This window comes from Macaca nemestrina, chromosome 14 (genome assembly GCF_043159975.1).
Source record: "Macaca nemestrina isolate mMacNem1 chromosome 14, mMacNem.hap1, whole genome shotgun sequence".
NCBI lineage: Eukaryota > Metazoa > Chordata > Mammalia > Primates > Cercopithecidae > Macaca > Macaca nemestrina.
The window spans coordinates 21,264,992-21,282,455 of NC_092138.1; the positions used below are offsets into that span (position 1 = coordinate 21,264,992).

General features: G+C 43.1%; 1 protein-coding gene across 12 annotated transcripts in view; it reads left to right on the top strand.

Annotated features, from left to right (window-relative positions):
• The window catches only part of LOC105498705 (prune homolog 2 with BCH domain), a 290,345-nt gene that overhangs the window by 189,185 nt on the left and 83,696 nt on the right, over positions 1–17,464 (top strand). For all 12 annotated transcript variants that reach the window (XM_071077641.1, XM_071077643.1, XM_071077642.1 and 9 more), the window contains exons 7-8: positions 7,893–8,051; positions 10,262–16,856. In XM_071077641.1, the coding sequence (XP_070933742.1) occupies positions 7,893–8,051; positions 10,262–16,856 (6,754 nt within the window). The remainder of the gene's footprint in view (positions 1–7,892; positions 8,052–10,261; positions 16,857–17,464) is intronic.

Below are 17,464 nucleotides of genomic sequence, written 5' to 3' on the forward strand. Positions count from 1 at the left end.
TTCTCAAAATTGCAACCGTACACCGGTGTTTTAATCTTGGTAATTATTTTTATCTACAAGCATTTTACCTACAAGTGACACCTATTCACTTGATTTTTTTCCATTTCCTGCAAACAAACAAAAAAAAAATTCAGATATAGCAAATCTGGGAATTGCTTGTCCCTGACATTAGGAAGTAATTTATTCTTAATAAAAGTCTTACTCAGTATATTTCATCTGTAATTTGTGAGGAAGACAGCACTATGATAGGTATAGTCCAGAATGCTTGACCTATGTGGGAAGTATTAGCATCAGGAGTAAAATTCACTTGGCCCTTGGAGGTGAAAATTCATTTGGCCCTTGGAGGTGAAACGGTGGAAATGATGAAAAAGACTATTCATTGTGATTTAGCTGAAGGAAAAATCACTCTACATTTTGTTAATGCTTTAAAAGCTGTTGTTTGTATAGTGACAAACACAAGCTCATTCACTGAGTCTAACTTGGAATTAAGGATAGAAACTTTGATAATGAGATCAACACTGACTTATCAGTAGATTTTATACCTTACATCATTTTTAAATGACTTTGCTTCATATTTAACTTTGCGCAACTTCCTCCATCATCTCACATCTAAGAATTTTACATGTAAATCACTTAAATGACTTAAAGATGTGTGTGATTATTATTTGAAAGTGCACATATATTATAGAGAACATAAGGCAACAATTGTCATAACTAGTCCCCACAGACAGAATCTTGCAAAAGTCTTCTCTATGAATCAGATTAATCCCATAAATCCTGAGAATGACCTAAAATTTTTAAAAAAATAAAAAATAAAACAGGAAAGGAAAGAGACTTAATGTTTATTGTCTACTATATGTTAGGCAATTGACCAGTCTTTTATATATGATTTTAATTCTCACAACAGTCCTATGAGGTGAGAGTTTACAGATGAGGAAACTAAGGCTCATGAAAATGAAGTAACTGACTTGAGTCACCCAGCTACTGAGTGGCAGAGCGAGGGTTAACCTCATGTTTGGCTGACTCATAGGTCTTTACTACCTTGGTGTGAACTCCCCAAAATAATGAAGAGACAAAATAAGGTTTCAGAATAGCAATTTGGCTAAATTATAACAACTTTTATATCATTGAATCTTAATGTCCTTTGTATGTTAGAATCCAATACATATTATTTGAATACATTTAGAAATGACATTCTACTTTTATATGATTATAAAAATTATCTTCCACTTAACACTGTATCATGAGTGTTTTCCTGTGTCATTAAGTCTTCTTTGATAGCATAACTTTTAATAGCAGTTTAACAGTCCTTTGTGTGACTGTTCTATGATTTACTTAACCACTACTTAACCATAATCTACTGTTGGACATTTAGATTGTTTGTAAGTTTTAGTTATTAAAGTAATAATCCAGTGAATAGCTTTGTCCACAAATCTTTGTGTACATATATGATTATTTCATTAGGATATATTTCTAGGCTGGGCATGGTGGCTTATGCCTGTAATCCCAGCACTTTGGGAGGCCAAGGTGGGAGGATCATTTGAGGCCAGGAGTTCAAGACCAGCCTGGGCAACATAGTGAAACCCTGTCTCTACAAAAAATAAAATCATTAGCTGGGCATGGTGGTGCATGTCTGTATTCCCAGCTACTTGGGAGGCTGAGGTGGGAGGATTGCTTGAGCCTAGGAGGTTAAGCCTGCAGTGAGTCACGATTGTTACATTGCACTCTAGTCTGGGTGACAGAGTAAGACCCCATGTCTAAAAACAAAAGAACGTATGTATATATTTGTTTTAAATCTTTTTTTTTTTTTTTTAGAGATGAGTCCTCACTATGTTGCCCAGGCTGGTCTCAAACTCCTAAGTTTAGCAGATTCTTCTGCCCTGGCCTCCCAAAGTGCTAGGATTACAGATGTGAGCCACCATGCTTGGCCTAAAAAATAGAATATATTTCTAAAAAAAAAGTTTGATAGTGCCCATTTGGAAATAATTACCAATAATAAGAAAAGAAGAAAATGTTGTTATTAAAGGATTTCTTTGATTAATGAGTTCAGATTTATTATCCATTTGTAGTCCAGTTGTGAATTGCCTTTCATGTTCTGTAACAGTTTTTCCATTGGTATGTATCCTTTTTTCATTGATTTATATTAACTCTCATTCTTGAAGACATTAAACCTTTTCCTCCTAGCTAAAAAAAAAAAAAGTAAATGATAATAATTGCATTGGGAACTTTTAGTGGGCTTTAAGCAGGAGAGTGTCATTATTCAATTTATATTTTTAAAATCTGCCTCTTGGGGAAGGGTGGAAACAAAATAAAATAAAAGCTGCCCCTTGATGATCTGTGGAGACTTCATTACTGAGAGACCAGCTGTGATGCTGCTGCTAAAGTTCCAGCAAGAGATGATGGCGGCTGTGGCTAGGACAGCAACGGAGATGAAGAGATATTAGAGAAGTGTTTACGCTACAGATATATTTTAAAGGCAATGTTAATAGGATTTGCTGGTGAATTACGTGACAGAAGAGGAAATTAGCAATCGAGGGTAATTCCTAGATGTTGGGTTTGAGTAACTGGATAGATGGTGGTGCCTTTTAATAGGACAGACACAACTGGGGAGGCAGTGGGCCATATTTTACTTGAGATGCTTATTAAACAGCTACATGCAGATCTCATGTGTGTGTAGATCCTGTCATCAGTGGCAGACAAATGGTTTTAAAGCCATGTGGCTGGATTAGATCATCAAGGAGAAAGTGGAAAGAAAGAAGAGAAAGGGGACAGGAAACAAAGTTGGGTGTGAATATGTGGAGACTTAATAAGGAAGAGCAACCAGCAAAGGTGACTGAAGGGGAGTTGATGAATCGGGAGAAAAACAAGGTTGTGTGGTGTCAGGAAGGTGAAGGAGTTAAGTGTTTCAAAACAGAGGGAGGGTCAATCTCGTGGACTACCGCGGAGAATCAAGTAGGGTAAGAAATGGAATGTGATTTTTGGATTTGGCAACCTCGGAGTGCTTGGTACTTTTGAGAAGAGAATTTCAGTGAAATGATGGAGCCAGATCCCCCACAGGGGGATTGAGAAAACAGTAGAAGGTGAGCATGTGTGAGTCATGTAAGAAGAGGGTTTCTGTCTTTCAAGGAATATCCACTCAAATGTTTACAAGACATTCTTTACATTACTTTTATTTCATACGATGCACTGAAGCTACCAGCAGACAGCATAAAAACTGCCTTTTTCTGAGCAATGAAAAACCTAAAATATGCTATTGTGAGAATGAAAGGTTTCACTGCATCTGCACCTTCAGCCGTGAATGGAGTAATCTATGGGGGATCATCACTATCACTATCTTGCTTTTTATATTAGTTCAGGTAGAGCTGTATTATTTCTGTTTTCCTCCCCTAGGTTATAATGAGCATCAACTTCTTTTAGGGTTCTTGGGACCTACACCTTAGCTTTTTGGCCAGGAAAGAACAAAAGCTTTTTCTCCCCATGTTTCCAGGCTTTCCCACTCATTCCCAAACTAGGAATTACTCAGACAAGAAGACTCGTGACCTCCAAAAATGTTGAGTCATTGACTCTTCGGAACCACGAGTGACAAAGGGCTGTGACAGGGAGCAATTGCCCTTCTTCCTAACTGTTGGCATTAGTTTGAGATTTTGCCAGCCAATTCCCAGTTGCAATGATTCATAAAGTAACTTCCTAAATTCCATGCAGCAATTATAGGCTGGGGTCACAGATGCAGGAGGTGTGTGTGGCTGGGGTGGGGGTGGTAAAATCAACGGGAAGTGCTTGTATTGTCTAAATCCTTAGCAAATTGAGTGGGAGATGTATATGTATGCATGTATATAATTTTAATTTAAGTAGGGGGAAATATTTTGGAGACATTTGAGCAGATTAACAAATAGTATTTGTATACATGTAACTAAAACAGTAATTTATCAGGTAGAAGGCAGATGGGGGGAATAAAATGCCAACCTGTATATACAGTTGGGTTGTGCTGATGATGAAGTGCTGTTTATTCAGGGCCAGCCTAGTTTGTCAGCAACATAAGAGCCACTGCAGCACATGACTCCCTGCGTAGCTAGAAGACAATAATAAATTATCCCCTATGCAAACAGCACCGGCATAAAAGCAGATCAAACACACTCTGCCTCCTGGAATCCTGAAGATTCTCACTCATTCCCTCGTTTAATTCTGTTTTAAACATGAAACTCTTGACATTATTCCAAAGCCAGTAAGATCGAATCTGGCTTGGAGAGCTGACGAGAATCTGTTTTAGGGTTATTGTAAAATGGATTTTGTTTCTCTAACTTGCCTAGGTGATTCACATCGTTTTTAGATTTATCAGCACTTCATTTGGTCCTATGGAATTTGGGGTCACCTAGAGGAAAACTGAGCTAGAGCACTTGAGGGACATGATGAAAATACAGTCTCTGCAGTCATAAAAAAGATGAGCTCATGTCCTTTGCATGGATGAAGCTGGAAGCCACCATCCTCAGCAAACTAACACAGGAACAGAAAACCAAACACTGCGTATTCTCACTCATAAGTGGGAGTTGAACAATGAGAACACATGGACACAGGGAGGGGAACAGCACACACTGAGGCCTGTTGGGGGTTGTGGGGGCGAGGTGAAGGAACCTAGATGACGGGTCAATAGGTGCAGCAAACCACCATGGCACACATATACCTATGTAACGAACCTGCACATTCTGCACATGTATCCCAGAACTTAAAGTAAAATACAATTTTAAAAATAAAATAAAATTAAAAAACAACCTATACCATCTGAATAAAAAAGAAAAAGAAAATATAGTCTTGATCCAGTGCCCAACCTGCTAAATGAGAACCTGTAGCAAATCGGCCCAGAAATGCACACCATAAGGGGACCTTTATGAGGAGGTTGCCTTAGGAACAAAGAACTGGCAGTGTGAGTCAGTACAAGTCCTGTGACAGTGCTGAGAGAGTCCAAAGGACTGGTTTGTAGGAAAATATATCAACTAATAAATGCCTCCAAAAATGTTGAGTCATTGACTCTTCGGAACCACGAGTGACAAAGGGCTGTGACAGGGAGCAATTGCCCTTCTTCCTAACTGTTGGCATTAGTTTGAGATCTTGCCAGCCAATTCCCAGTTGCAATGATTCATAAAGTAACTTCCTAAATTCCATGCAGCAATTATAGGCTATAGTGCTTTTCAGATTGCAGCGTGCATTCCAATTCCTAGGATTGCTGGAAAATGCAGATCCTGCTTCAGTAGGTCTAGGGTTTTGCCTGAGACTCTGCATTTCCAGCAAGATACCTGGTGTTGCCAGTGCTGCTGGACTTGAGTCCAGCGAGGTCCTAGAGCCATCAGTTTAACACAGAAGAATTAAAACAGTTTGGAGATCAGCCGGCATTTTTGAAAAGGAAACTTTCCACAAGTGTGGCTTTGAACAGTGTTGATTCTACTGATTCCTAATCTTATGCTCAGATACAAATAAAACCTGCCCCCTCTTGTTTCAGTAACCCAGCCAGGAGTGTAGTGAGAATTTTGTTATATGTAAAAATTTCTTAGAAATGTTGTAAAAATTTCTTAGAAATGTGTCTCTTCTTTCAAGGGTTTATAAATGTATTTGGAGGCCTTTATATACATAATGAAAAACATTTGGAAAGGAAAACTGTAAAGCTTACTGTGCTGAAGCCTTCAGTTACTGGAAATAAGATGCAGTTAGTTGTAGTCTCTTTTTATTTTTTTCAGGGCTGTATCTTTTTTTACAATTCATGGTGGCAACAAGTTTAGCACTGAGGTTCTTGATTCATCCTCAATGTTGATTTGAAGTAATTTTATCTGTTGAACACACATTGCATAGGAGTTTTGATTATTTTTAAAAATCTCCTTCTAAATATTTAAAGTCTATTTCTATTGTGGATGAATTAACTTTTTTAACATCTACTTAAAGATTGTTATTATGCCATTTGGAAAATAAATAAAAAGCATGAAAGCTGACAGTACACACTTTGGAACACACACTTCCAAAAGCATATGTTCCAAACGCATATGACGTATTTGATCATAAATGTCATTACAATAGATCCTTTGATGTTCATCAGCATGAGAATAGATCCCGAGACCTTCGCGGATTCACTTGTACAATTCCTTGCCACCAAAAAAGGGAAAGCAGCCTGGTAAGATGCCAGATGAGAGCGGCTGCCTCGGAGTAGACGGCAAAGCCTCCTCGAAACATGGAAGCCAGTGATGGGCAGGGCCTGCCTGCCTGCCTACCTAGGGTCTTGTGTGCCCTCTTCAGAGCCTCACAGACCTTGAGATTCAACTCAGCAGAATTACAGTATGGGTATGATGGCTATTTGAAGTGGCTGGTAAATAGTCGAAGCCACAAATACCCAATCCACGAGTTTCAAAGAACGACCAGATAGACGTTAATGTGGGCGTGGGGAAATCTGCAACTCTCTGCACTGCGCCGTTCACTTCTTCACAGCGGCTGTCCTAGGAGATGCGTGTGGCACTTCCACTTTCTGTGGTGCACACTTCTGTGTTGTTTTAGCATCTTACCTGTGGCAGGCATAATTCTGATTGCTGTTATAATCAGAAAAAAATCAACAGAATTCTTTAAATCCCTTGAGTGCACATTGTGGTGTTTTTGTTGAGTGACACAACAGACTGTCAGTTGATGAATTATGTAGTATGATCATATATGTGCTAGGATAGATACGTATGTGGACTACGATAGAAGATTATGGATGATGGAGCACAGGTTGATTTTGTGTACCTGTCTCTCCAGTCGTCCAACAAACATTTCTTGAACAGCTAGTATATGCCAGGCGTTATGTTAGGGGCTAGCATATGTTCTTCACTGTACTTCTTTAAGGAAGAGAGACACCCATGCAGACAAAGTGGCTCTCATTGTAGTTAATAAAACTGGAAGACAGACCAGCTGCAGTGGCTTACGCCTCTAAGCCCAGCACTTTGGGAGGACGAAGTGGGCGGATCAGTTGAACCCAGGAGTTCGAGACCAGCCTGGGCAAAATGGCAAAAGCTCATGCCTACAAAAAATACAATAAATTAGCTGGGCATGGTGATGCACACCTGTAGTCCCAGCTACTCAGGAGGCTGAGGTGGGAGGATCGCTTGAGCCTGGGAGGCATAGGTGGCAGTGAGCCGAGATCACACCACAGCACTCCAGCCTGGGTGACAGTGTGAGACCCTGTCTCAAAAATAAACAAACATATACATACATACAGTAAATAAAACTTGAAGCAGCCAGAGCACTTTTTGCAAATGATATAAGCCACACCTGGGGATTCTGAGGTATTGGGATCCCTGTCTGTAATTATTCATTCCTCCACAGCTGCCACATAGAACAAGCAAATCTGACATCACAGCTCTTTCAAAAATCTCTCAGAATTCTACACTGGAATAAAGATCACCCAGTAAACTCAGCTATGTTCATTCATAGGAGTTTCTCCTTGGAGTTAATAATAATCATTAGAAAAAAATTACAGGAAGAAATAATAATTTCCTCCTATTCTTCTTGTGATAAATTGTAACAATAGCAGACATTCCTATATAGACCCTATCAGCGATAAGAGGGAAAATCGGATTTGCAAATTAAGTATATGAATAAATATATTAGAAAAAATGTTTAGGATATTTGTTCTTTGTCTAAACTATTCTTAATAATGGCAAAAACTCCTTTCTTACGTGGTTTGGGAAAACAAACAAGCAAAGTGTGTGTTGAGCCATAGCATGGAAGTTTCCATGCTTTCTCAAAGCAAACTGTATTTCACTTGCCTTAAATCACAAATGTCTGTCCTAAATACATCATAAGACTGGACAAATTTGTGGCACAACTCCTCACAGCTGGGAAGTTTGACATTAATATCAAATTTCCTGTTGTTGTTTCAGAATTGTCTGTTTCACAGCAATATTACCAGTGACTTGAAGGCATTTACAGACAAGTTTGGTTTTGATGTCCTCATCCTGTTCGCCAGCTATCTGTCAGAGGAGCAGCAGCCGAGACGACAGATTGCTGTGTACTCAGAAAACGTAGAGCTGTGCAGTCAGGTGAGCCCCTCCTCTGACCCCGGCATGTTTCCCTGTGTCCTAACCTGCTGGCTCTCAGAACACACAGTGCAAGACAGAACACATTGGTGGCTCATGAGCAATTAGCCCAAGAGATGGAGTCCTAGAGGTTTGAGTTTTAGGAAATGTTGGGGGTATTTTGTACATTTGGCCTTTTAAGAAAGCCCCAGAAGCATTTCTCGTCTTGACTGAATCCATGGTGCAAAACATTAGCTCTTTCTCACCCCCAAAAGAGCAAGTCCTCCTCTGGGGGCTGTTTTCTTCTAGGACTGCTCCCTAATCATAACTAACAAGGTTTAGCCCCTGTCCCAGGACCCATTTGATGCCCAGTGTTTAAGACCTGGTGATCTGATGCTTTAATCAAAGTTAGTCTGTCTCCAGGTACCAGAACTCTGACTAGGTAATCAATTATCCTCCAGGTTGATCGCTGAGTCTTTTAACCCAAGGCCTAGGAAATAAAAATAAAAATAAAAAAAGAATTAGATAAAATTAATCAATATAGGCCATTGGATATACCAAGCCAGGTGTACTTAATAACTAATATGAGAAATACATGATTCATTGTAACAGGAGCAACATGGCCCTGCATGCTTCATCACTCATTTTTCCTCACTAATGGATTCAATGCCTCGTGAATCCACAGGTGGCTAGAGGCACAGTCTCTTCCCCTTTCTTTTCTACGTCCTCCTTTCTGTCCCCCAAGAGCTCCACTGTAGCTCTCTTGACACATGCCTGTGGGTACTCTCGGGCTCTCTCAAGTCCAAATGTGAGAGAGCATCTCCTCCTCTGACCTGCATCACCAGCCTATGGTTTTTTTCAACACTTTACTCTGCATTTGGTTTCAAAGGTAAATTTCATCTTTGGTCACTGGCTTCCCAGGGATGGGATTTAGGCTTGGAAGCCTACAATATGGCAGCTTTCAAATCACTTTTAGCAGTAGACCCCTTTTTCAAACCAATTTGAAAATTGGTTCATTGGAAACAGACAAAAGTAGAAGAGCAGATGAAGGAGTTAAAAGCCCTTGAGCTGACCCCAGTCCTCTTCTCTTCTCCCCACTCACCCTCCCCACCCTAGCAACAGCCAGAGGTGGATCCCTGGAATCTTAAGCAACAGAGTCCTGGCTCTGGCCTAGCGAGTCTCTCTTTGCCTGTGTGGTCACACCACTGGCTGAGTCAGCCTTTGCAGCAGACTGCCTGGGTGTAGAACTCAGGCTCCAGTACTTGTTAGCTGTGTGTTGCTGGACAAGTTATTTAATCTTCCTGTGTCTTCATTTCTTCATGGGTAAAATGGAAATAAAAAGAGTTCCTACCTTGTGGAATTACTGTGATGATTAAAAGAGATAATGATCATAAAACCCTTAGAACCATGCCTGGCACATGAAAGCACTCAATAAATGTTAATTAGTAGTAGTAGTATCTATGTGAGCTCCATGGTGGTAGTGGTGGTGGTGATTATTATTATTATTATTAATTTTACCTCTAGTAATCCTGTGGGGCCATTTCAAAGGCCCAGGACAACAAAATACTCCTGACATTCCCTAAAAATCAGAAAGCCGCCACCCAGTTCTGGCCTCACACTGACTGTCAGTGTCCCCTTGCCTCCCAGGTTGGCTTTGTCTGTTTTGGGCTCCATGCTTCCGTTACCTGGGGTGAAAGGGTCCGAGGGGTCCTGAGTGCTGTTCAGAAAGGTCAGACCCTGGGAGCATCTGTCTTTCCTACTCTCTCTTTTGCATTCTGAAGCTATCAGACGTTCAAGCAGCCCTGGCTGCCCCTCCCAAACAAGAGCCTGTCTCCTGATATTTTCCCCTTATTCCAACACTTTTCCTATAGTTGTCAGCAACATGTGTTATCTCTGCTTTTTTTGCAACTCAAGTTACATTGCTGTTGGAAGATGGTATTATATTACAGTTAGGAAAGAAGTTAGATGGTTTAAACTCCTTTACCCAAAACGTTCAGGAGCCATCAAAATCGAGCACCTGGATTTTGAATTAAACAGAGAGACAGTTGGATAGAATTGGAGAAAAGGTTGGTGGTATAGTAATCAGAACTTTCCAAGTTTGAGATCTTCTTTTTCAGACAGATGAACACAGACTAATTTTATATTTAAAAAATTAAGAGAGATAAATTGCAAAGCGCAGTTGCAAAGTGCAACAGTGCCTGAGTGCTGACACAAATTCCTGTGCCTTCCGACAGATTTGCTGTGAGCTAGAAGAGTGTCAGAACCCTTGCCTAGAACTGGAGCCCTTTGACTGTGGCTGTGATGAGATCCTGGTGTACCAACAAGAGGACCCTTCAGTGACTTGTGATCAGGTGGTTCTCGTTGTCAAGGAAGTCATCAACAGGAGGTGTCCAGAGATGGTCTCCAACAGCCGGACGTCCTCAACAGAAGCCGTGGCAGGCAGTGCCCCCCTCTCCCAGGGGTCTTCTGGGATTATGGAATTGTATGGTTCTGACGTAGAGCCACAGCCCAGCTCTGTGAATTTCATAGAGAACCCTCCAGATCTCAACGATTCTAACCAGGCTCAGGTGGATGCAAACGTAGACCTCGTTAGCCCAGACAGCGGACTGGCTACCATTAGGAGCAGCCGCTCATCCAAGGAGAGCTCTGTTTTCCTCAGTGATGATAGCCCCGTGGGAGAAGGTGCTGGGCCTCACCACACCCTCCTCCCAGGGCTTGACTCCTACAGCCCCATCCCTGAAGGGGCGGTTGCGGAGGAACACGCATGGTCTGGAGAACATGGTGAACACTTCGACCTCTTCAATTTTGACCCAGCACCCATGGCTTCTGGCCAGTCCCAGCAATCTTCTCATTCTGCAGACTACTCCCCAGCGGATGACTTCTTCCCCAACAGCGACCTGTCAGAAGGACAGCTCCCCACTGGGCCTGAAGGACTTGATGGCATGGGAACCAACATGTCTAATTATTCATCCACTTCACTTTTGTCGGGGGCTGGCAAAGATAGCCTTGTGGAATATGATGAGGAGTTTGTCCAGAGACAAGAAAGTCCCAGAGATAACTCTGAAAGAAATTTGAGCCTGACAGATTTTGTGGGAGATGAATCCCCTTCCCCAGAAAGGCTAAAAAATATTGGAAAGAGGATCCCACCAACACGCATGAATAGTTTAGTAGAAAGCTCGCCATCCACGGAAGAACCAGCCTCACTCTATACAGAAGATATGACCCAAAAAGCCACTGACACAGGTCACATGGGGCCACCTCAGACCCATGCACGGTGCAGCAGCTGGTGGGGTGGTTTGGAAATTGACTCCAAAAATATTGCAGATGCGTGGAGTTCTAGTGAACGGGAATCTGTTTTCCAGAGCCCTGAATCGTGGAAAGAGCATAAGCCAAGCTCCATTGATAGGAGAGCCTCAGATTCTGTATTTCAGCCAAAGAGTCTCGAATTCACAAAGTCAGGTCCCTGGGAGTCTGAATTTGGTCAGCCTGAACTGGGTAGTAATGATATTCAAGACCAAAATGAAGAAAGCTTGTCATTCCAGAATGTGCCCATGGAGAAGCCGCCTTTGCCAAATACATCTCCCCAAGGAACAAACCACCTGATAGAAGACTTTGCTTCTTTGTGGCATTCTGGTCGCTCTCCCACAGCCATGCCCGAGCCCTGGGGAAATCCTACAGATGATGGTGAACCAGCAGCTGCGGCGCCATTCCCAGCCTGGAGTGCGTTTGGTAAGGAAGATCATGCTGAAGCGTTAAAAAATACCTGGAATTTGCACCCAACAAATGGCGAGACACCTTCTGTTAGGGACCCGAATGAGTGGGCCATGGCAAAAGGTGGATTTGTCTTTTCTTCTTCAGAACTACTGGACAATTCACCCAGTGAGATAAATAATGAAGCAGCTCCAGAAATCTGGGGCAAGAGGAACAATGACTCCAGGGATCACATCTTTGCACCTGGAAATCCCAGTTCTGATCTGGATCATACATGGACTAATTCTAAGCCACCAAAAGAAGATCAGAATGGTTTAGTGGATCCTAAAACTAGGGGGAAAGTATATGAAAAGGTAGATTCCTGGAACCTTTTTGAGGAGAGTATGAAGAAAGGAGGGTCAGATGTCCTAGCTCCTTGGGAAGATTCCTTCTTATCTTACAAATGCTCTGATTACAGTGCATCCAACCTAGGAGAAGATTCGGTGCCATCCCCCTTAGATACCAATTACTCCACCTCAGACTCTTACACATCACCAACATGTGCTGGAGACGAAAAGGAAACTGAACACAAGCCATTTGCTAAAGAGGAAGGTTTTGAGTCAAAAGATGGTAACTCCACGGCAGAGGAGACTGACATTCCACCTCAGTCACTGCAACAGCCATCTCGAAATCGAATCAGTTCAGGTCCTGGGAACCTAGACATGTGGGCTTCACCTCATACAGATAACAGTTCTGAAATAAATGCCACTCACGACCCGGATGAAAATGAACTCAAGACAGAGCACACAGATGGTAAGAATGTCTCCATGGAGGAGGACGTGGGGGAAAGCAGCCAGTCCAGTTACGATGACCCCAGCATGATGCAACTGTACAATGAAACAAACCGACAACTCACACTTTTGCACAGCAGCACCAACTCCCGGCAGACAGCGCCTGACAGTCTCGACTTGTGGAACAGAGTGATTTTGGAGGATACGCAGTCCACAGCAACGATCTCAGATATGGACAATGATTTGGACTGGGATGACTGCAGCGGGGGTGTGGCACTCCCCAGTGACGGTCAAACAGAAGGATACATGGCTGAAAGTACCGAGCCAGAAACCCGATTTACAGTGAGACAGCTGGAACCCTGGGGCTTGGAGTATCAGGAGGCAAATCAGGTAGATTGGGAGCTCCCTGCCTCTGATGAGCATACCAAAGACAGTGCTCCCAGTGGACATCACACACTGAATGAGAAAAGTGGGCAGCTAATTGCAAACAGTATTTGGGATTCTGTCATGAGAGATAAAGACATGTCATCGTTCATGTTACCAGGTTCCTCATATCTCACAGATTCAGAGCAAAGCGAATTGCCTTCTGAAATCCCCAGCCATTCAGCAAATGTTAAAGACACTCACTGCCCAGATGCGCCAGCAGCTTCTGGAACCAGTGAGTCAGGGGTACTTATATCTCATCTTGACAACCAGGAGACAGAGAGAGAAACCCTGCAAAGTGATGCAGCATCCTTGGCGACTAGGCTTGAGAATCCAGGGCATTTTGCACACCCAGATCCATGGAAAGGTCATAGCAATGGACAAAGTGAAAGTGAGAAGGAAGCCCAGGGAGCCACTAACAGGGAGCACCTCGATGAAGAGGAGGTGATCGCCTCTGGTGTGGAGAGTGCCTCAGGGATTTCTGAAAAAGGGCAGAGTGACCGGGAACTGTCTTCTCTGGTTGCATCTGAACATCAGGAAATCTGCGTTAAATCAGGCAAAATCAGCTCTCTTGCAGTCACTTTCAGTCCTCAAACCGAGGAACCAGAGGAAGTTTCCGAGTATGAGAAGGGGTCTCACAATCTAGACTCCCGTGATGTGCAAACAGGGATGTCTGCAGATAACCTGTGGCCAAAAGACACCTATGAACAGCACCTCATGAGTCAGAGAAATTCAGGTGAAACTACTGAGACTTCAGATGGGATGAATTTCCCAAAATATGTATCTGTACCAGAAAAGAATCTTGAGAAAACTGAAGAATGTAACGTTCTAGAGCCAGAGAATGTGGGTGGAAGGGGACCTCACAAAGTTCCCCGAAGCCTTGACTTTGGGGATGCTCCTGTAGACAGTGTCGTGCATGTCAGCTGCACAAGTTCCGAGATAACCAAAAATCTTGACGTTAAGGGGACTGAAAATAGCCTTCCAGGAGCCAGTTCATCTGGAAATTTTGACAGAGATACTATTTCTAGTGAGTATACTCATTCAAGTGCATCAAGTCCTGAGTTAAATGATTCTTCAGTTGCGCTGTCTTCCTGGGACCAGCAACCCAGTTCTGGGTATCAGGAAGAGAACCAAGGTAATTGGAGTGAAGAGAATCACCAAGAATCTGAACTAATTACCACTGATGGCCAAGTAGAAATAGTTACCAAAATGAAGGATTTAGAGAAAAACAGAACAAATGAGTTTGAAAAGAGTTTGGATCGCAAAACTCCTACATTTTTAGAGATCTGGAATGACTCGATTGATGGTGATACTTTGTCCTCTTTGTCTAGTCCTGAAACAGGCAGATATTCTGAGCATTCAGGGACACGTCAGGAAAGCAATCTCATCGCTAGCTACCAGGAGAAAAATGAACATGACATTTCTGCAACTGTGCAGCCAGAGGATGCCAGGGCCATTTCAACAAGCTCAGGTTCTGACGATGACAGTGTCGGTGGTGAAGAGTCAGTGGAGGAAGAGATCCAGGCGGCCAACTGCCACGTTGCTCAGGATGAATCCAGGGCTTGGGAGTCACTGAATGAATCGAATAAGTTCTTGGTCACAGCTGATCCTAAGTCTGAAAATATTTATGACTACCTAGGCAGCTCAGAGCCAGCAGAGAATGAGAGTAAGTCAAACCCATTCTGTGACAATCAGCAAAGCAGCCCTGATCACTGGAATTTCTCACCGTTAATGGAGACTGAAACACAGATTCCAGCAGTGGAGAAGGAGATGAGATCTTCTCCAGAAACAGGGAAGACAGGAGATGTTGCATGGCAAATATCTCCCAAAGCTGAACCAAAGAACGAAGATAATTCTCAACTGGAAATGCTGGGCTTCTCAGCTGATAGCACTGAGTGGTGGAATGCCTCACCCCAGGAAGGGAGACTAATTGAGAGTACATTTGAAAGAGAGCTGTCTGATCCCAGTGATGTGTTGGAGATAAATTCTTCCGTATATCAAAATGCCAGTCCCTGGGGAGTACCAGTTCAGAATGATATTGAGCCCGTGGAAACACACTATGCTAATCCTTTTAGTGACAACCATCAGTCACCCTTCCTGGAAGGTAATGGGAAGAACTCCCATGAGCAACTCTGGAACATTCAACCAAGGCAGCCAGACCCAGAGGCTGACAAATTCAGCCAGCTTGTAATATTGGACCAAATCAAAGAAAAGGACTCAAGAGAGCAAACCTTTGTGTCTGCTGCTGGCGATGAGCTGACTCCTGAAACACCGACCCAGGAGCGGCATCGGGACGCCATGCTGTCAGTCTGCAATCAGCCAGATGCAGGCTTTACTCATGCAGAGGAAAATGGTTGTGTTACATCTAATGTTTCAACAAATGAAGGTCAAGAAACAAATCAGTGGGAACAAGAAAAATCATACCTGGGTGAGATGACACATTCAAGCATTGCCACAGAAAATTTTCCTGCTGTCAGTTCTCCCACCCAACTGATAATGAAGCCAGGCTCTGAATGGGATGGCTCTGCCCCAAATGAGGACTCCCAAGGTACACTTGTGCCAGATATTTTACATGGCAACTTTCAAGAGGGTGGGCAGCTGGCCTCTGCCGCGCCTGACTTGTGGGTGGATGCTAAGAAGCCCATCAGTTTGAAAGCAGATGGTGAGAATCCTGATATCCTGACACATTGCGACCACGACAGCAATTCTCAGGCTTCCAGCAGCCCTGATATATGTCACGATTCTGAAGCGAAGCAAGACACTGAGAAGCACCTCGGTGCTTGCATGGGACCTGAAGTGGAATCCAGTGAGCTTTGTCTCACTGAGCCAGAGATGGATAAAGAACCCATTCATGAGCCTGGACAGGAGTTTGTCCCATCCAATGCAGAACTCGATTCTGAAAACGCAACTCCGCTGCCTCCAATTGGCAATCAGGCAGACATAAAGGGCTCCTCTCAGCCCGCCTCTCATAAAGGTTCACCTGAACCTTCTGAAATAAATAGTGATGACAATACAGATTTACAAGCATCAGAAAAAGGAGCCAGCCCAGATATGGCACCAATTTTGGAACCAGTTGACAGAAGAATCCCAAGGATTGAAAATGTGGCAACTAGCATTTTTATAACTCACCAAGAGCCAACTCCGGAAGGCGACAGTTCTTGGTTATCAGACAGCTTTTCTTCTGAAAGTCAGTCTGGTGCAAGAGCTTTGTTTGATGGTGAGCCACGTTTATCCACAGAGAATCCTGCCATGGTTCCTGATGCTTTGCTAGCCTCAGACACTTGTCTGGATATAAGCGAAGCTGCCTTTGACCACAGTTTCAGCGATGCCTCAGGTCTCAACACATCCACGGGAACGATAGATGACATGAGTAAACTGACATTATCCGAAGGTCATCCTGAAACGCCAGTTGATGGGGACCTAGCGAAGCAAGATATCTGCTCATCCGAAGCCTCGTGGGGTGATTTTGAATACGATGTAATGGGCCAGAATATCGATGAAGATTTACTGAGAGAGCCTGAACACTTCCTGTATGGTGGTGACCCTCCTTTGGAGGAAGATTCTCTGAAGCAGTCGCTGGCACCATACACACCTCCCTTTGATTTATCCTATCTCACAGAGCCTGCCCAGAGTGCTGAAACAATAGAGGAAGCTGGGTCTCCAGAGGATGAGTCTCTGGGATACAGAGCAGCAGAGATAGTGCTTTCTGCGCTTCCTGATCGAAGAAGTGAGGTAAACCAGGCTGAGACCAAAAACAGACTGCCTGGATCCCAGCTGGCTGTGCTGCATATTCATGAAGACCCTGAGTCCGTTTATTTGCCTGTAGGAGCAGGCGCCAACATTTTGTCTCCATCAAGCACTGACTGGGAAGTAGAAACAGATAATTCTGATTTACCAGCAGGTGGAGACATAGGACCACCAAATGGTAAGAAACATCCCATTCTTCCACCTCCAAGAAACCACTGCGTTAATTAAACTAGTGAATATTTATAAGACACACTCTTCCTACCAATGAGGGTAGAGAGGAACTAACTACATTTGCAAGGAATGCCTCACCAAGTCCTGTATTATAACAGCAGTAAAAACTAATGCATATATAGTACCTATCCCTGATAGTGCACAAGAAAATCAAATGACTCTACAAAATAAAAATATTTTCTAACTGGGCACAAGGGCTCACGCCTGTAATCCCAGCACTTTGGGAAGCCAAGGAGGGTGGATCACTTGATATCAGGTGTTCGAGACCAGTCTGGCCAGCATGGTGACACCCCGTCTCTACTAAAAATACAAAAATTAACTGGGTGTGGTGGCAGCCGCCTGTAGTCCCAGCTACTCGGGAGGCTGAGGCAGGAGAATAGCTTGAAACCAGGAGGTGGAGGTTGCAGTGAGCTGAAATCACACCATTGCACTCCAGCCTGGGTGCTGGAGCGGGACTCTGTCTCAAATAAATAAATAAATAATATAAAAAATAAAAACATTAAGTTACCTCTTTTAGATGATCATTTGCAAGGATAACAAATCGCACAATGTGTT